This window comes from Lithobates pipiens, unplaced genomic scaffold, assembly GCF_037356315.1.
Source record: "Lithobates pipiens isolate NorthernLeopardFrog02 unplaced genomic scaffold, aLitPip1_a1.2 Scaffold_18, whole genome shotgun sequence".
In the NCBI taxonomy this organism is placed as follows: domain Eukaryota; kingdom Metazoa; phylum Chordata; class Amphibia; order Anura; family Ranidae; genus Lithobates; species Lithobates pipiens.
The window spans coordinates 622163694-622184274 of record NW_027507758.1 but is presented as its reverse complement, the minus strand read 5'-3'; the positions used below and the strand labels follow the sequence as shown (position 1 = coordinate 622184274).

General features: G+C 46.9%; 1 protein-coding gene across 1 annotated transcript in view; it reads left to right on the top strand.

Moving 5' to 3' along the window:
- LOC143986857 (uncharacterized) overlaps positions 1–20581 on the top strand; it is a 154388-nt gene that overhangs the window by 47126 nt on the left and 86681 nt on the right. The window contains exon 12 of the mRNA XM_077485264.1: positions 6463–6721. Coding sequence (XP_077341390.1) covers positions 6463–6721 — 259 coding nt within the window. The remainder of the gene's footprint in view (positions 1–6462; positions 6722–20581) is intronic.

Sequence of the window (20581 nt, the reverse complement as noted above, 5' to 3'; positions counted from 1 at the left end):
CCGCCCACATATGAAAACGGTGCTCAAACCACACATGTGAGGTATCGCTGCGAACGTTAGAGCAGGAGCAATAATTCTAGCCCTAGACCTCCTCTGTAACTCAAAACATATAACCAGTAAAAAAAAATTAAATCGTCGCCTATGGGGATTTTTAAATAGCGACGTTTGGCGCCATTCCACAAGCCTGTGCAATTTTGAAGAGTGACATGTTAGGTATCGATTTACTCAGTGTAACTTCATCTTTCACATTATGCAAAAATTGGGCTAACTTTACTGTGTTTTTTTTTTTTTTAAGCACAAAACTGTTTTTTTTCCGAAAAAAAGCATTCGAAAAATTGCTGCGCAAATACCGTGCGAGATAAAAAGTTGCAACGACCACCATTGTATTCTCCAGGGTGTTTGCTAAAAAAACATATATAATGTTTTGGGATTCTATGTAATTTTCTAGCAAATAAATGATGATTTTTACATGTAGGAGAGAAATGTCAGAATTGTCCTGGGTGCTCCAGAACGCCTGATGGCGCTCCCTGCATGTTGGGCCTCTGTATGTGGCCACACTGTGTAAAAGTCTCACACATGTGGTATCGACGTACTCGGGAGTAATAGCAGAATGTGTTTGGGGGTGTAATTTGTGGTATGCATATGCTGTGTGAGAAATAAACTGATAATATGACAATTTTGTGAAAAAAAAATTAAAAGTAAAAAAAATCTTGATTTTGCAAAGAATTGTGGGAAAAAATTACAACTTCAAAAAACTCATCATGCCTCTTACTAAATACCTTGGAATGTCTTCTTTCCAAAAAGGGGTCATTTGGGGGGTATTTGTACTTTTCTGGCAAGTTAGGGTCTCAAGAATTGAAATAGGCCATCAGTACTTCAGGTGTGATCAATTTTCAGATATTGGCACCATAGCTTGTGGACTCTATAACTTTCACAAAGACCAAATAATATCCACCAATTTGTACTTATTTTTACCAAAGATATGTAGTGGTATAAATTTTGGCCAAAATTTATGAAGAAAAAATTACTAATCTGCTAAATTTTATAACAGAAACAAAGAAAAATTAATTTTTTTACAGAATTTTCTGTATTTTTTCTTTTATAGCACAAAAAATAAAAAACCCAGCGGTGATTAAATACCACCAAAAGAAAGCTCCATTTGTGTGAAAAAAAGGACAAAAATTTCATATAGGTCCAGTGTTGCATGACTGAGTAATTGTCATTCAAAATGTGAGGGCACCGAAAGCTGAAAATTGGTCTGGTTATTAAGGGTGTTTAAGTGCCCAGTGGTCAAGTGGTTAATATACACCTGATTGCCAATTGGCAAATAGGTGCCGCTTGATCAAATCCTATTATATACGTCTGCCAAAGTTGGATGAAGAATGTCTTTAAACCATTTAAAGAATTCCCCATGAATCCATCAGGACTAGGGGCTTTATTGTTTGGTAAATGCTGTATAACTTTCATTATTTCATCAGAGGAGATGGTAGGGTTGCCACCTCATCCCTTTAAACCTGAACAGATATGAATTACACAGGTTCTGAGGCTAATTTAATGCAGATAGGGCACCAAGTGAGTTTAATTGCCACCTTAATCAGTCACAGAACCCGTGTAATTAGTATGGGTTCCGGATTGAAGGGATGGCAACCCTAGGAGATGGGCATATTTAAAGTGATTGTAAAGCCTCAGTTTTTTTTCTCTAAAAATAAAAAACATGTTATACTTACCTGCTCTGTGCAGTGGATTTCCACAGAGCAGCCCAGATCCTCCTCTTCTCGGGTCCCTCTTTGGCTCTCCTGGCCCCTCCCTCCTATCAAGTGCCCCCACAGCAAGCAGCTTGCTATAGGGGCACCCGAGCCGAGTCCCTGTGTCCATTAACCACTTCAGCCCCAGAAGAATTTACCCCCCTTCCTGACCAGAGCACTTTTTGTGATTCGGCACTGCGCCGCTTTAACTGGCAATTGCGTGGTCGTGCCACGTGGCTCCCAAACAAAATTGACGTCCTTTTTTTTCCCCACAAATAGAGCTTTCTTTTGGTGGAATTTGATCACCCCTGCGTTTTTTTCTTTTTTGCGCTATAAACAAAAAAGAGCCACAATTTTGAAAAGAACAAATTTTTTACATTTTGCTATAATATCCCCCAAAAATATATAAAAAAAACATTTTTTTCCCCTCAGTTTAGGCCGATACGTATTGTTCTACATATTTTTGGTCCAAAAAATCACAATAAGCGTATATTGATTGGTTTGCACAAAAGTTATAGCGTCTACAAAATAGGGGATAGTTTTATGGGATTTTTATTATTATTTTTTTTTACTAGTAATGGCGGCGATCAGCGATTTTTATTGTGACTGCGACATTATGGCGGACACATCGGACATTTTTGACACATTTTTGGGACCATTGTCATTTATGCAGCTATATAAGTGCTATATAAATGCAATGATTCCTGTGTAAATGACACTGGCAGTGAAGGAGTTAAGCACTAGGGGGCAGTGTAGGGGTTAAGTGTGACCTCGGGAGTGTTTCTAACTGTGGTGGGGGGGGGGCATGGCTGTGTATGACACATCACTGATCACAGCTCCCGATTACAGGGAGCAGAGATCAGTCACTAGGCAGAATGGGGAACTGCTTGTTTACATTAGCATCTCCCCGTGAGGCGATCGCAGGTATCCCTGCGGCGATCGGGTCCGCGGGACCCGTGACTCGACTGACGGAGCTTGGCACGGGCGCGTGATTCTGCCTGTACGAGCCCTTTTGCCAACGTATATCGGCATGAGGCGGTCGGCAAGCGGTTAAGACAAGGAGCCCCCTTTCGGGCCAAGCCCCCCCACTCTCTCCTGATTGGATAACTGACTGATTGTCAGCAGCGGGAGCCAATGGCACCACAGCTGTGTCTCAGCCAATCAGGAGGAGAGTCCCGGACAGCTAAGGCCCTCGTGGACATTGCTGGAGAGAGATGGGGTCAGGTAAGTATTAGGGGGTGCTGGGGAGTCTGCTACACACAGAAGTTTTTTTTTATCTTAATGTGTAGAATTAACCCCTTTTAAAAGCGCTAGTTGGGAGGATGCTATGGTAGGGAGCCTTTCTGTCTGTACATATCACTTCCTGTCTCTATCTGACATGGCTTCCTGTGTTCCATAGAAACCTCTGGATAGAAGTGAGATCACCACCTTGTGGAGCTCAGAGGAACTGCAGCCCCGAGAAACATCTATCCTTATAGATGGGTCATCTCCACTCCCACCAAGGGGGATAGAAATATATTACTGCTCGGGGGGGGAGAGACATTTTGGTCCCTTTGATTTTGCAGTAAAATTGATGTCAGACGAGAGTAAAGGGTGGAAATGGCTCCTGATCCCCAGATTTGGGCAATTATGTCACCAATATAAATAGAATAAAACCTGCGCTATGTGTAACAACTCAAATACCTACAGAAATAACTTATACCGGACTGCTGCTGTAACAAAGTATTCCCTTTATCACCTAGAAGAGCATTATGTGTCACAGCGCTGTCCTATCGTGTGTGCACATAAATCATCACAAATACACTACAATATGTGGAGACATTCATATATAAAGTGCTAGAAGCTCAAATAATATTCTCTGCGGATCTACTGCTTCCACTTTACTCCTACTTCATTTGTCTTATGGTGTTTATCAATAAATTAAGTAATCTGATCCACGTGCAAATTCATATACAACATAAAGTGCTTTGTACTCAAGATGCTGTTCCCTGCAAAGCCACTGCTTCCACTTTACACCCACTTCTTTTACCACTTGCCACCCGTCATATAGCAAAACGACCACAGCAAAGTGGTTGCGATATCCTGACCAGACGGCATATGATGTGGTGAGGATAACAAACTGTTGCGCGCCCCCGGGGGGCGCGCATTGCGGTGATCGTTGTTGCGACGTGTCAGTCTGAAACGCTGCAACTCTGATCTAGGTAAAGAGTCTCTTATGGATGTCCAATCATGACTGATCATGATGTAAACAGGAAGAGCTGTTTATCGGCTTTTCCTATCTCGTGTCTGACAGACACGAGTAGAGGAGAGCCGATTGGCTGCTCCTCTGACAGGGGGGTCTGCGCTGATTGTTTATCAGCGCAGCCCTCCCTCGGATACCCACCCAGGACTACCACTGATGACCACCAGGGATGGCATCCCTGGTGGCAATGTGTGCCCACACACGATGCCAATCAGTGCCCACCAACAATACCTGTCAGTGCCTCTTAATCAGTGATGCACCTATCAGTGCCACCCATAAGTACCCATCAGTGCAGCCTTTCAGTGCCCATCTGTGCTGCCTATGAGTGCCAATCAGTGCTGCATATCAGTGCCCATCATCAGTGCCACCTCATCAGTGCTACCTCATTCGTGCTTATCAGTCCCACCTCATCAGTGCCCATCATTGAAGGAGAAAATGTACTTATTTACTAAAAAAAAATTTCAAAATTGTCTGTATTTTTTTATTTGTTTAGCAAAAAATAAAAACCGTAGAGGTGATCAAATACCACCAAAAGAAAGCTCTATTTGTGGGAAGAAAATGATAAAAATTCTGTTTGGGCACAGCGTAGCACGACCGCGCAATTGTTATTTAAACAGCGCCGAAAGCTGAAAATTGGCCTGGGCCGGAAGGGGGGAAAGTGCCCGGTATTGAAGTGGTTCATCTCATATTTGCTGCTATATTAAATAAACTAAAATCCTGTGCGAATTCATGTAATCATACGATATTTTGTACTCAATATAGTTTTCTCTGCAAGTCCACTTCTTCCACTTTGTATCTACTTCAACAAACTTTGTTCAAAAAACCCACCAATCAATGAAAAGTTGATAAGGTGTAAAGTTCTCGGTGCTCCAAACTGTGGCAGCTGTAGTGTAGCCACGCCTTCTTCCACCTCTTACACACGTGATGGTGAGGGCGCCCCCTTAGTGGTGCTTCCCCACTCACCAGACCAATATGACTCCCAGCTTTTCATCTACCAGTGTCACCAACATCTTCATACACACTCAGAGCTCCTCCTCTTCATACACACTCAGAGCTCCGCCTCTTCATGCACTCAGAGCTCCGCCTCTTTATACACAGAGCTCCGCCTCTTCATACACACTCAGAGCTCCTCCTCTTCATACACTCAGAGCTTCGCCTCTTCATACACAGAGCTCCGCCTCTTCATATACACTCAGGCTCCGCCTCTGCATACACTCAAAGCTCCGCCTCTATATACACACTCAGAGCTCCGCCTCTTCACACTCAGGGATCCGCTTCTTCATACACACTCAGAGCTCCGCCTCTTCATACATACTCAGAGCGCTGCCTCTTCATACACTCAGAGCTCCGCCTCTTTATACACACTCAGAGCTCCGCCTCTTCACACTCAGAGCTCCGCCTCTTCACACTCAGAGCTCCGCCTCTTTATACACACTCAGAGCTCCACCTCTTCACACTCAGAGCTCCGTCTCTTCATACACACTCAGAGCTCCGCCTCTTTACACTCAGGGGTGCGCCTCTTTACACTCAGAGCTATGCCTTTTCATACACACTCAGCTCCGCCTCTTCACACTCAGAGCTCCTCGTCTTTGAACACACTCAGAGCTCCGCCTCTTCATACACACTCAGGGCTCCGCCTCTTGTTGCTCGGGCGTCGTTTTAGCGACTCTTTTTGGGCCGAAAAGGGGTTAAAACTGCCTGCAAAACGCTGCTGTGCTGGTGGTACAATGGCGCTGCCCATTGGTACAGGGGCACTATAGGAGCGGTGTATTCACCACTCCTATAGCGCAGTAAAGAAGGACTTTTTGTGACGCCCGGCCAGCGCAGCGCCCCAGTTTCCAGCTGAGGCTTTTTTCAGTGCTTTACAGATGCTATTTTTTAGCGCTAAAGCTCCTGAAAGACGCCTCCAGTGTGAAAGGGGTCAAAGAGAGGAGAGAAAGGGGAAGGATATACATTACGTACACACCGCACAAGCCCATGTGCACACTACGAGACGTTTCTTGAGCTGCAGTTCCTCTGAGCTCCACAAGGTGGTGATCTCACTTCTACCCAGACAGGAAGTCTCTATGGAATACAGACAGGAAGTGATGTCAGGGACAGACAGGAAGTGATGTTAGGTACAGGCATGACGTTCTATTTAGTGAGACGTAGAGAGAAGACACTGCTGGATCTGGTGGCAGAGGAGGTAATATGTAGATTAACCCCTTCAGGGGGGGGGAGATCAGTTGATGATTAATATATCTTGCGTTTCAGTTTTATCGTTCAGCCAGAGCTGTAGGGTTGCCACCTCTATAGAATTCACCCGGACAGTACGGGAATTGAATCCTGTGTCCGGATTTCAGGCTGCGTGATACCGGACACGTTATTCACGCCGGGCTGTGGCTGAGAAGCTTCACACGGCAGCAGCAGCTCTCAAAGTGCCGACTTAACATTATACTGAACTTTTCAGACGCTCCCTTGCTAACCCCCTAACGTATAGGGAGTGTGGCCGGGGAAAGTCCAATTGCTTCAGCGCTGGGGCACTGTGTGGACAGATACAGTATATCGGTATGTCCCTACTGCTGGGCGCAGGGGCTAGGAGGAGCCGGGCGATTCCATTGTACAGAGTTGTTGCGGTGGCTATGTACGGTTCTCATCAAGTGTGCGGGGAGGAGGAGGATGATGATGATGCTGGCTCAGGGGACGCTGAGTGCAGGAGTGAAGAAAGTGCGATCTCGGGCATGCACCAGGGAAGGTAAGGCCTAATGTACATAATGAAAAAGAAAAGAGTTTGGGACTTTAAATGAGGCCTCTGAAGTAGAAATCAGAGGTAACTCCATCCCGGCTTTTGGGCAGCAAAAAGAGAGAAAAGGGTTTAGGCCTTTGAGTGAAGCATGCAGCTGGAGAGCAAGGAGGCACTAAAAGTTATCCAAATTCATTTTATTCCATAAATACAACATACAATACAATACAATACAACATACAATACATTACTGGAACAGAGATACATTGAGACCCGCAAGCCATCTAAAGTTGAGTTGCATAATTTATAATATGCAATATAAATACGTAAACATAAGATACAATTGTATATGACATCCCATACAATAGTGATAAAATAGTCACTGACTGTAAACATAAGGTAGCAGCATTGTTAGCTCAAACAACTGGATGTATAACCATGATTGTAGCATCTATATCTCGACGCGTTTCGTGACTAACTGTCACTCATCAGGAGCAGACGCTGTAGGGATGTCTAAAGAATTGAAAGGTGAACAGTGAGTAAACTGAACACACATAAGATGGGGAATGAATGAGTGACTTGTATAGCGCTACCTATGCGAGCTGAACCGCCTCAGGGCGCTTTCTTGCCACCAGAGTCCATCTGCGGCTTTGCGTGGTCCTTTACCCCGTAAGGTGCTGACATGCTTACAAACACATACAACATTGACATACACATACACACATATTAAGGCCATTTTTTTTTTTTTTTTAGACAAGGTCTATTTAACCTACCAGCATGTCTTTGGAGTGATGGAACATTCACCCATACTTACAGGTCAACAATAAACGTGGAGTGCGGCGGTGGATGCCAAGGCGAAGCTGCTCCAAAGACATGCTGGTAGGTTAATTAGACCTTGTCTTAAAAAAAAACTGGCCTTAATATGTGTTTGTGTATGTCAATGTTGTATGTGTTTGTAAGCGTGTCAGGACCTTACGGGGTAAAAGGACCACACAAAGCCGCAGATGGACTCTGGTGGCAAGAAAGTGCCCTGAGGCGATTCAGTTTGCATAGGTAGCGTTCTACAAGTCACTCACTCACTCAATTGTCTCCCATGGGAGCAGAGGTGGCAAAAACAATGGAAAAGCAACGGGGAATCCTGAAGGGTGAGGTGTGACTGGGGGAGTGGACCCCACCAAAATCCATGTATGTGCATGGTTTGTGAATGAATACATTTATAAATGAATATAAAAGTGTGTATGAATATATGAGCAGTATGTGAGATATTATTATATTACTGGTGGAGCAGTAATCCAAATCTATTGTAGGAAAGTGGTAAAAGATGTGGGAAGTAAACGTAAATGTGGAATAGAATGTGAAAAAAACACAGACACTATAAAGGAAAGACCAATATTGTTGATATATTGTTGATATTGTGCCTAAACTAAATTAGATGGATGAAAGGATGAATGGAGATAAAAAAACTACAAAGGCAAAAAAACTAAAAGAGCAGGGATGAAAGATGAAAATTGCCTCTTAAAGTGGTTGTAAACCCTTACAAACCACTTTGACCTACAGGTAAGCCTAGATTAACCACTTGCCGACCGCCGCACGCCGATGTACGTCCTATTTTTGAAGAGGGATATCTCGGTAACGGCAGCAGCTGCTGCCACAACCGACATATCCATCTCTTCAGGCGGCAGACGGCTGTACGATAACGGTGGTCTCCGCGGCAGATTCGCCGCGAGATCACCGCTATCGGCGGCGGGAGAGGTGCCACCCCCCCCTTCCGCCGCCCTCCCGCACCTTCCACTGCTTACCGGAGCCGTCGGTAGCGGCGGAGGCGATCGGGTCCTTTCATCTTCTGGGCATAGAGACAAGTGAGGCTAAGATGGCCCCCACTCGTCTCTATACCATAGGAGGGCGGAAGCGACTTCAAAACGTCACTTCCGCCCATACCTCTTAAAGGTGTATATTTTTTTTAAATGTCAGATTTTCTTTTTTATTTTATTTTTTGTTGCATTTTAGCCCAAATATGAGATGTGAGGACTTTTTGACCCCAGATCTCATATTTAAGAGGACCTGTCATGCTTTTTTCTATTACAAGGGATGTTTACATTCCTTGTAATAGGAATAAAAGTGATCCATTTTTTTTTTTTTAAACAGTGTAAAAATAAATAAAATCAATTAAAATAAATAAGAAAATTTTTTTTTTTTTAAAAAACACCCCGTCACGATGAGCTTGCGCACAGAAGCGAGCGCATACGTGAGTAGCGCCCGCATATGAAAACGGTGGTCAAACCACACATGTGAGGTATCGCCGCGATCGGTAGAGCGAGAGCAATAATTCTAGCCCTAGACCTCCTCTGTAACGCAAAAAATGCAACCTGTAGAATTTTTTAAATGTCGCTTATGGAGATTTTTGAGGCTAAAAGTTTGACGCCATTCCACGAGCGGGCGCAATTTTGAAGCGTGACATGTTGGGTATCAATTTACTCGGCGTACCATTATCTTTCAAAATATAAAAAAAAATTGGGCTAATTTTACTGTTGTCTTATTTTTTTATTCAAAAAAGTGAATTTTTTCCCAAAAAAGTGCGCTTGTAAGACCGCTGCGCAAATACGGTGTGAAAAAAAGTATTTCAATGACCGCCATTTTATTCTCTAGGGTGTTAGAAAAAAAACAATATAAAATGTTTGGGGGTTCTAAGTAATTTTCTAGCAAAAAAAACTGTTTAAAACATGTAAACACCAAGTCTGAAAAAGAGGCCTGGTCCTTAAGTGGTTAAGGCTTACCTGTAGGTCCAAGAAATATCTCCCAAACCTATACGGTTTAGGAGATATTTGCCCGAAGACGGGCACCGCTGTCTACGGCGCATGCGCCGTAGACAGCGGCATGCAGGCGCACTGAGCGTGGCATCCTCGATAACGAAGATGCCGTGCGTCTCGGCTCCCGTGCGCATGCGCGGGAGTGACGTCATCGCGGCTTCACCGAATGACAGCGGCGGAGCTGCGAGACCCACCGAGAACATGGATGCGGCGGACTACAGGGGACAGCGGTGACTTCGCTGGCTCCCGTGTCAGGTAAGTGACACATAATGGGCTACTATGCGATGCACAGCAGTCCATTATGCTTTGCCTTTGCAGGGAGTGAAAGAGGAAGTAAACTCATCAGGGTTTACTTCCTCTTTAAGTGAATGTGCATGTATGTGAGATAGCCGTGCATGATAAACCCAGAGAGTGCCTGTTCAAACAGTGGAAGTATGAATACTCCACTGCAACCATTGTTTGCCACCAACGTCATGCCGGCAGGTATGGGAGAGAGGGAAGGCGCCATCCCGAGCGATAACCGCCCAGCGAATAGCGCCAAACACACTCACTCATCCAAAACGCCAGATGTAAAGCCCAGGAAGCCAGCGCACTGATGTCAGATCGACGTCATGCACCCCGGGCCTGGGGGCGTGGCGTCAACGTGCAGCGGAATGCCCATCCGACCCCTCCACTGATGGAGGCCTAATGTACACAAGGCGCTGAGGCGACCTCTTCTGAATGATTTTTTTTTTTTGACCGCTTGAAACCGGCGTTTAAAAATGCCCGTTTAGCATGCCGCGTTTAGTCACGGTTTTGCCACGTTTAGTCACGGTTTTGCCACGTTCGAGTCTAGGAGCGTTTATTTAAGAGAACATCATAAGACCCTCCCAAAGCACAAAAAAACTGTATTATTTAACTATTTCAGGAAATTCTGTGAGACCAGCGTGAGTAGCAGCAGCAGCGGGGAGAGCAGCAGTGTACTTGTATCTACCTCAGTGTCGGTGCTTTTACTATGGATCCCATAATGAGCATATGATGAGGAAATGTAAAAAAGTCAGATACTAAATTTCATGCAACCTATGTTTGATCAAGTCTGGGGTGAAGCTGAATGGTGGGGGTCATCTGGTTTAAATCTAACAACATATGGGTCAAATTCCAATTCTACTTTGGCTAACGGCAATGCTAGTGGTGTATTGGATCATGGGCTCATTAAGGGTATATAAATGGTCTATACAGCATTGCAAGCAATTACAAATTAAAAAAAAATTTTTTGGTGGTTTTTCATCATTTGCTATCATTTTTAAGTTTTGTAATGTAAAAAAAAATAACTACTGTATTTATCGGCGTATAAGTTTAGGAAGGACGTTTAATAAAAAAAACTTACATTTGAATGCACATCAATGCAGCCTTATCAGTATCATTTGCAGCCTTGTCAGTCATTTGCAGCCTTGTCACAGTGTCTTTGCCGGCTTGCCGTTTAAAAGTGGCGCCGGCGAGATACAGAGTGGTTGTCCTGCGTATCTCAGCGGCACTCGGTAGCTCTTGGCGACTTTTGGCTATTTTCAGCCGCTCTCGGCCTTTCTCGGCTATTTTTGGCCCACTCGGCCGTTCTTAGCCGAAAGCCCCCGAAAATGGCAGAGTGCGGTAGAAAATAGGCAAAAGCCGCGGAGAAACGGTGGGGGATCGGCGAATAACACGCACCCACAATTTTCCCCTGATTTTAAGGGGAAAAAAGTGTGTTATACGCCGATAAATACGGTATTTGCCGCCCGCGCTATAGCCGAAAAAACGGCTGCAGCAAGGGCCTCAATTGCCGGGAGGGCGTCCATGGATGTCGTCCTGAGCAAGCGCTGTCTGCACAACCCTGCGAGTCACGCACGGCACGATCTGTGATCACCAAGTCTATGAGATTCGACTGATCACAGATCAGAGTAAGGGGTCGATCCCGGCCCCTTACCACTTGAACAGCTGTCAGCCAATGACGGCTGATCACGTGATGTAAACAGAAGTTGACAGCGTGAGGGGGGGGGGAAAGCTGGTCATCGGTCCCTCACTCAGAAAGCCACCGCTGTGCCCACCAGTGTCACCTGCCAGTGCCCACTGTGCCACCCACCAGTGCCACCAGCGCCACCTACCAGTGCCCACAGTCCACCCATCAATGCCCACCAGTGCTGCCAATCAATGCCCATCAGTTTCTTATAAGCCTATAAGGTTTTTAAGGTCTTTTGCAATCCTATAGTGTTTACTATATACAAAATTGCTTTGCGTCGCTAAAGTGTTTGGGTTTGACATGAAGAAAAGATTGCAACCCTAGCGAATTAAGTGAGAAAAACAGAAGTGATTCCCCCATCCACACATTGGAGGGGGATGGGGGAATCCTCCCCGCTGCACTATTGTATTCTGACAATGGGGGGGCGCTCCTCTGCTCTCAGAATACACAGATCACTGATGAAGCTATTGGCTGCAGCCGCTGATGGAGTGACTTTTATCCGGCAGTGACCACACATGGATGGAAATGTGACCGATCCCTGCTGAACCAGCTGAATTTCCATGTCTCTATGGTCACCATAAGTGACTTCCTCCCCTCCCCCTCATCTCCTTCATTATGTAAGTCATGCTGAGATCATCTCCCATTGGCTGAGCAATATTCTCATTTGTCTCTGAGCTCCTTCTTGCTATTCCTCGTCCTGCCTGTTGTTTCCTTGGATTGATTTTCTGTGTAGTGACCCCGGCTTCATCTCTTGGATGCGCTCGTCTGTTGCTTGTCCTGACCTTTATCCTGATTCCTGGATCTCCTCCTCATCTCTCCTCCATATCCTCTTACACAGCTTTTCTCCACACCTGCAGTGATCCTGGGGGGTGGAAACTTGGCACCAGCACTCAGCAAAATCCATCCCCACCATTAGGAGCTCTGGGGAAAATTGTCTGCTATTTACACTCCGTTCCTCCGCACGTCACCTGATCACATGAGGGCTTACTTTCACACATTCCTGACAGATTTCTGTATGGTAAAGGTCAAGGTTCACTCTTCAGTTTAGGAGAGGAGGGACACACCCAGGAACAATGATTTGATTTGCACTGGAGCCTTATATAGAGGACCCCTCAAATCTCCCCATCCAAATGTCCCTCCATCCAGAATATATATATGTCCTATGATATCACACTGTCCTCACAATGTCCCTCCATTGTTGTTCAATCATTTAGTCGTATCTGACTCTTTGACCTCATGGACCATAGCGCACCAGGCTTTTCTGTCCTCCACTGCCTCCTGGGGCTTGCTTAACTAACTTCATGTTCATTGACCTCACAGCTCCTCCTGCCACTGTCCCTCCAATCAGAATCAGCACATCCTATGACATCACACTGACCTCACAGCTCCTCCTCCCAATGTTCCTCCATCTGACTCTTTTATTTTTTTTTTTTCTTTCTTTTCTACTGTCTGATGCTTTTAGGATGTGGGCAGACCTTGGCAAAGTGGGGCTGTTTGTCCTGTGTTGTATGTAATGATGCATGATTTTTAACCTCTAGCAAGAGAGGTGAGGAGGATTCTGGGAGGTCACATGACATCACTCTTATCTCTATTAATAAAACACAGACCTGTCCGGAGAGGTGAGGAGGATTCTGGGAGGTCACATGACATCACTCTTATCTCTATTAATAAAACACAGACCTGACCGGAGAGTTGAGGAGGATTCTGGGAATTTCATTTACATTTACGAAGCAGATGTGTAGATTTGGGTAAAAAACTGGCTTTAATAAATTTAAATATTGCTAGCTAGCTGTGTGCCTAATATTACCTCCGGATTGATTAATTGCCAGATTCAACCCACACCCAACACAGTATAAAAACAAGGCCTTCTTTATGGGGGAACACATACAGGGGGCTGCATATACAGGGGGTTCTTTAAATAAGTGGCAATTCTGCTCTTGCAACATCCATCTGAACATTTACTTCTCTCTTCATAGGTAAATCTGCGTTTATACTCCCATGTCCTCTAAACTGAACATTGACTGACTGAATGCATATTTGGTAAATGTGTTTGTCACCGCTGTTTCAACTCAATCAGTAGCCATGCTCACATTATTTCAATGTTTATTTAGCTATTAAGTCTTACCTAAATGATGGGTTCCCTTATCTTTACAATTTTGGCCTCTTGCTCCTCTTGCAGTTTGATTGTGGTGTGAAAAGTCTTGCTCTGCTAGCTTCAGCAATTTGCACAAAGCTAGCCACAGCCGACTGCAGGTGAACTCCTTTCCAAATGATCTCACCTTCCTCTCTCAAAAATGCACCCTTTACCTCTCCTCCTCCTTTTCACAATTGCAGCCTCTCTCCTCAAACTCACTTTTTTTCACCCCCCTGCTCCACCTCACAAGCTGTAGATATCACCCTCACGTCTCCCCTCTCCCTACTTCTGCACTCATCACCTCTTTCTAACTCTAAGCCCTTGTACACATGGTCGGACATTCCGACAACCAAATCTGTCAGATTTTGTCTGAAACTGGTGTTGCATACACACAGTCCGACAAAGTTGTCGGAAAATCCGATCGTTCAGAACGTGATGACGTTATTTCATTATGACGGGACTACATTCAGGCTAGTAGCCAATAGCTTTGGTCTTGTAATTTGATCTGAGCATGCGTGGCACTTTGTCCGATCGGAATTCTCTACAAACGATCAAAGTCCGATCGGATCATGTTGTCGGAAAATTTTATAGCCCAGCTCTAAAACTTTGTCGGTTGGATAAACAGTCCGAAGGAGCCCACACACGGTCGGATTATCCGACAACACGGTCCGACCTTGCTAACAAACCTCCCAAGATACTGAAGGATGTCCCCCCCCATACAAATCCTATTCTCATATCCTCCCTTACTTTTCTGCTTCTCCTAACCTCTGGAGATATTTCCACAAACCCTGGGCCTCCCTTTTTTAATTATACCCAACACACTCATCACCATCACCCTACAACCTCTGGCAGTAGTCGCAATCTACGCAATTTAGTCTCCATTCCTCTTCTTACCAACGCCAGCCTCCCCCTCTCCTGTGCCCTCTGGAACGCTCGCTCTGTCTGCAACAAACTCACCGCTGTTCATGACCTCTTTGTCCCTAATTCCTTTAATCTACTTGCTCTCGCCGAAATCTGGCTCCACAAATATGACACCCCTTCTCCTGCTTCCCTCTCCCAGGGTGGCCTTCATTGGACTCGCTCCCCTAGGCCTAATGGACACAAGGGAGGTGGAGTGGGATTTCTCCTATCCCCCCAAAGCACCTTCCAGGTTATTCACTCCCCTCCCTCTCTTTCCCTCTCATCATTTGAAGCTCACTGTATACGTCTATTCTCTCCAACTTCCCTAAGAATTTCTGTGATCTACCACCCCCCTGGATCATTATCTACTTTCCTTGATGAGTTTTCTGCCTGGCTACCCTACTTTCTCTCTTCGGAAATTCCCACAATCCTCTGTGATTTCAAAATCCTTGTTAATACAAACACTCCTGCTACTTCTAAACTTCTTATGCCGCGTACACACGGTCAAACTGTATGACGTACTTAGTCTGGCGGAAAAGTATGCCAGACTGTCCGTCGGAATTTCCGAACGGGCTACTTGCCCACACTTTTTGAGCGGACTAATACGGCGTACTAAGTCCGCCGTACTATCCGCCCTACTTTTGAAATGAACGGACTCGCCCACACACGCGGAGGAAAGTCCGCTCATTTCGAGCGCGTCTCCAGGTAGGCGGGGCCCGCGAAGGAGACTTCGCTGGCCCCGCTGCCTGGTATGGACTTAAAGGGGAACTCCAACGCCGAAAAAAATCGGCGTGGGGGTTCCCCCCAAGTCCACAACAGACCCTTGTCCGAGCACGCTACCCGGCCGGCCAGGAAAGGGGGGCAAGCGAGCGCCCCCCCCCCCCTCCTGAGCCGTACCAGGCCGCGTGCCCTCAACATGGGGGGGTGCCCTGGGGAAGGGGGGGCCGCGCGGCCCCCCCCACCCCAAAGCACCTTGTCCCCATGTTGATGAGGACAAGGGCCTCTTCCCGACAAAGAAAAAAAGGAAGAGGAAATCTGCGCTACAGTGTATACTTAACGAAAACGTGTGATGCAGCAATTCTAATATATACCCAAAGTGTAATATACATATAAAGACAAAGAAAAAGAAGAGAACTGCGCAATCCCTAATATTTCTATTAGGATGTAAACCACTCTGCCTTAAAGAAGTGTATCTTGTGATCTATTATTCTAGCACACCAAACTTATGACTAAATAAACCATAAGACATTACTTATAACTAAATACAATAAACATATATATTGCCTCTCATAGGTTATGAACCAAATGGGAAAAAATGTGCAATGTGCTCTTCCCGACAACCCTGGCCGTTGGTTGTCGGGGTATGCGGGCGGGGGGCTTATCGGAATCCGGGAGCCCCCTTTAATAAGGGGGCCCCCCGGATACCGACCCCCCACCCTATGTGAATGAGTATGGGGTACAATGTACCCCTACCCATTCACCTGTTAAATAAAAGTACAAAAAAAACACAACACATGATAAAATACTTTATTGCACAGCTCCGGGGGTCTTCCGTCTTCGGGGGTCTTCTCGCCGGACTCCTCCGCTATCTTCTTGTAGCTCTTTTGCTAGCGGAGGAGTCCGGCTTTCTTCCGCGCCGCCGGCCTCTTCTCCCGACTTCAGGGGTCTTGTCCCCCTCTTCGGTTCTTCTGCCGGGCCACCGCGCCTTCTTCTAGCTCTTTTACAGGCGGTGGCCCGGTCTTCTGTCGCCGCCGCCTTCCGTTCTTCTTCTTCTCCTTCTCCTTCTGGAGATGTTGACTCGACGCTCTCTCCGGCCACAATGCCAGGGCCGCGCTGCGCGGCCACTTATATAGGGACAAGGGGCGGTGTCACATGGCTTTATGTCACATGGGTTGGTGTCACATGGTGACCCCGCCCCCTTACGATGTCATAGTCCCCATGTGACATCAACCCATGTGACCAACCCATGTGACATAAAGCCATGTGACACCGCCCCTTGTCCCTATATAAGTGGCCGCGCAGCGCGGCCCTGGCATTGTGGCCGGAGAGATCGTCGAGTCAACATCTCCTGGAGAAGAAGAACGGAAGGCGGCGGCGACAGAAGACCGGGCCACCGCCTGTAAAAGAGCTATAAGAAGGCGCGGTGGCCCGTCAGAAGAACCGAAGAGGGGGACAAGACCCCCGAAGTCGGGAGAAGAGGCCGGCGGCGAGGAAGAAAGCCGGACTCCTCCGCTAGCAAAAGAGCTACAAGAAGATAGCGGAGGAGTCCGGCGAGAAGACCCCCGAAGACGGAAGACCCCCGGAGCTGTGCAATAAAGTATTTTATCTCGTGTGTTGTGTTTTTTTTTGTACTTTTATTTTACAGGTGAATGGGTAGGGGTACATTGTACCCCATACTCATTCACATAGGGTGGGGGGCCGGTATCCGGGGGCCCCCTTATTAAAGGGGGCTCCCGGATTCCGATAAGCCCCCCGCCCGCAGACCCCGACAACCAACGGCAAGGGGTTGTCGGGAAGAGGCCCTTGTCCTCATCAACATGGGGACAAGGTGCTTTGGGGTGGGGGGCCGCGCGGCCCCCCCTTCCCCAGGGCACCCCCCATGTTGAGGGCACGCGGCCTGGTACGGCTCAGGAGGGGGGGGGGGTGCTCGCTCGCCCCCCTTTCCTGGCCGGCCGGGTAGCGTGCTCGGACAAGGGTCTATTGTGGACTTGGGGGGGACCCCCACGCCGATTTTTTTCGGCGTTGGGGTTCCCCTCTAAGTCCATACCAGGCGGCGGGGCCCCCGCCTACCTGGATACCCGCTCGAAATGTGCGGACTTTTCTCCGGGCGGGAAAAGTCCGCTCATTTCAAAAGTACGGCGGACTGGCATACACACGGCCGGATTGTCTGCCGAAATGCGAGTACGACGGACAGAATTTCGAAAAATCCGAAATTCTTAGTACGCCAGACTGCACGCTGAAAAAGTCCGCTGAAGCCCACACACGAGCGGACTGTCCGCTGAAATGTGTTTCGGTGGACTAAGTAGGCCATACAGTCCGCCCGTGTGTACGCGGCATTAGTCTAACCTCTTCATTTAACCTGAAGCAATGGGTACAGGCTTCCACTCACTCTGATGCCAACACCCTTGACCTTGTATTCTCCTACCTTTGCAATCCATGCAACTTCTCAAATAATCCTTTTCTTCTCTCTGACCATCACCTTATTAGTTTCTCTCTCTCTCTCCCTGTCTTCCAACACCTTTCCCTCCAATCGCCTAACCATCACCCATAGAAACTTTCGCAACTTTTGAAACTTTTTGCGACTTTCGAAACTTTCGCAACTTCTACTGTTCTCACCTCTATTCTGCTACTGACCACCTCTATGACAAAATCTCTCCCCTGTCCTGCCCCAACCAGGCCACTTCCATCTACAATAAACTCCTGTCCTCCACCCTGAACAAGCTCGCTCCCCTCACTACACGCAGAATCAGGCCTCGACCCCCTACAACCCTGTCAAACGGATGACACTAAACTTCTCAAAAAACAAGACTAAGGCTGCGTACACACGGGCGGACTGTCTGCCCAACTAAGTCCGTCAGACAATCCGACAGACAGTCCGTCCTACTTTCGAATGAACGGACTTGACCACACACGATGAACAGACAGTCCGCCGAAAGCTTGCGCGATGACGTGTACAGCACATACGACGGGACTAGATATACGACGTCCAATACACTGCAATGCAACCTTTCGCCGTGTAAATCCTTTCTGAGCATGCGCCATACTTAGTCCGTCGAACTAGCCTACTCACGAGCGGACTGTCCGCTGAAACCAAGTTTGGACGGACAATATTACGGAAATTCCGAAAGACTTAGGCCGCGTACACACGGGCGGACTGTTCGCCCAACTTTGTCCGCTGAACAGTGTTTCAGCGGACAGTCCGCTCGTGTGTGGGCTTCAGCGGACAGTTTCAGCGGACAGTCTGACGAACAAAGTTTTTCGGAATTCCCGTAAGACAGTCCGCTGAAACTTGGTTTGAGCGGACAGTCCGCTCGTGTGTAGGCTTGTTCGTCAAACTAAGTTCCGCGCATGCTCAGAAAGGATTTACACGCTGAAGGTTGCATTGCAGTGTATAGGACGTCGTTTTTCTAGTCCCGTCGTACGTGCCGTTCACGTCATCGCGCACGCTTTCAGCGGACTGTTCGTTCATCGTGTGTGGTCAAGTCCGCTCATGCAAATTTTGAGCGGACTGTTTGTCGGATTGTTTGACAAACTAAGTTGGGCGAACAGTCCGCCCGTGTGTACGCGGCCTTAGTCCGCCAGACTGTCCGCTGAAAAAGTCCGCTGAAGCCCACACACGATCGGATTGTCCGCTGAAACAAGTTTCAGCGGACCAAGTCCGTCAGACAGTCCGCCCGTGTGTACGCGGCCTAAGCCCTTGTACAAACGGTCAGATATTCCGTCGGAATGTGTCCGATCGGAGCATTTTGTCGGATATTCCGACTGTGTGTGGTCTGCATCGGACTGTTTCTGTCGGAATATCCGTCGGACCAACTTGCCGGAAATATTTTCTGACAAAATGCTCCGATCGGACATACTCCGATCATGTGTAGAGAATTCCGATCGGACAAAGTGCCACGCATGCTCAGATCAAATTCCTACATCAAAGCTATTGGCTACTAGCCTGAACGTAGTCCCGTCGCAACAAAATAACGTCATCACGTTCTGAACGATCGGATTTTCTGACAACTTCGTCCAACCGTGTGTATACAACGGTTTCGGACAAAATCCAACGGATTTGGTTGTCGGAATCTCCGACCGTGTGTACAAGGGCTTAGTCTCTCAAAGATTTCAACCAATACAAATCTGCCCTCCAAAAATACTATTCTTTCCTCCACACTGCCAAGCAGACCTATTTTACAACTCTTAACACCTTCTCATCCAGTCCCAGGAAACGTTTCTCCAACTTCAACTCTCTACTTCATCCTCCACAGCCTCCACCCACTGACTCACTCACTGCCCAGGAGATTGCTAATCACTTAAAAAACAAGATTGATACAATTCCGTGATGAAATCTCCACTCTACAGGTATCTCCCCCCGTTAAGACCCCATATCGATAAATACAATTGACACTCCCCTTATTCAAATCTGTTACGACAGACGAAGTTGCTTCTTTCCAACGCCCACCTTACCACCTGCCCCCTGGACCCTATTCCCTCTCAAACACTACGGTCTCCCTCTGAATCTATCCTACACTCTTTAACCCACATCTTCAATCTCTCCCTCACCTCTGGCATTTTCCCCAATGCTCTAAAGCATGCACTGGTCACCCCTATACTTAAAAAGCCATCCTTGGACCCTACCAATCTTAACCTACGCCCTATCTCCTTGCTCCCCTTTGCCTTGAACGCCTAGTTTACAACCAAGTGACCACCTCATTAAGAATAACCACCTTGATCCCCTTCAATCTGGATTTCGCCCTAAACACTCCACAGAAACTGCTCTCTTAAAACTCACAAATGACCTACTAACTGCAAAAACCAACGGACACTATTCTGTACTCCTACTTCTGGATCTTTCAGCTGCCTTTGACACGGTTGACCACCCCCTTCTCCTCAAAAAAACTTTACTCCCATTTCTTCGTGACTCTGCTCTTCAGTGGCTCTCATCCTACCCATCCCAACGCACCTTCACTGTCACTTACAATTCTACTTCCGCCACTCCTCTTCCCTTCTCCGTCAGAGTCCCCCAAGGTTCTGTTCTTGGACCTCTTTTATTTTCAATCTACACCTCTTCCCTGGGTCAGCTGATAGCCTCTCATGGCTTTCAATATAATTTCTACGCTGACGACACACAAATCTATCTCTCCACCCCTCAACTCACTCAATCAGTCTCCTCACGCATCACCAACTTACTAACAGACATATCTGTATGGATGTCACAACACTTCCTCAAACTCAACTTGTCCAAAACTGAACTTATAATATTTCCTCCCCCACGAGCCTCTTCCCCGGACTTCTCTGTCAAGAGTAATGGCACAACCATCCACCCATCCCCACATGTCAGGGTTCTAGGTGTT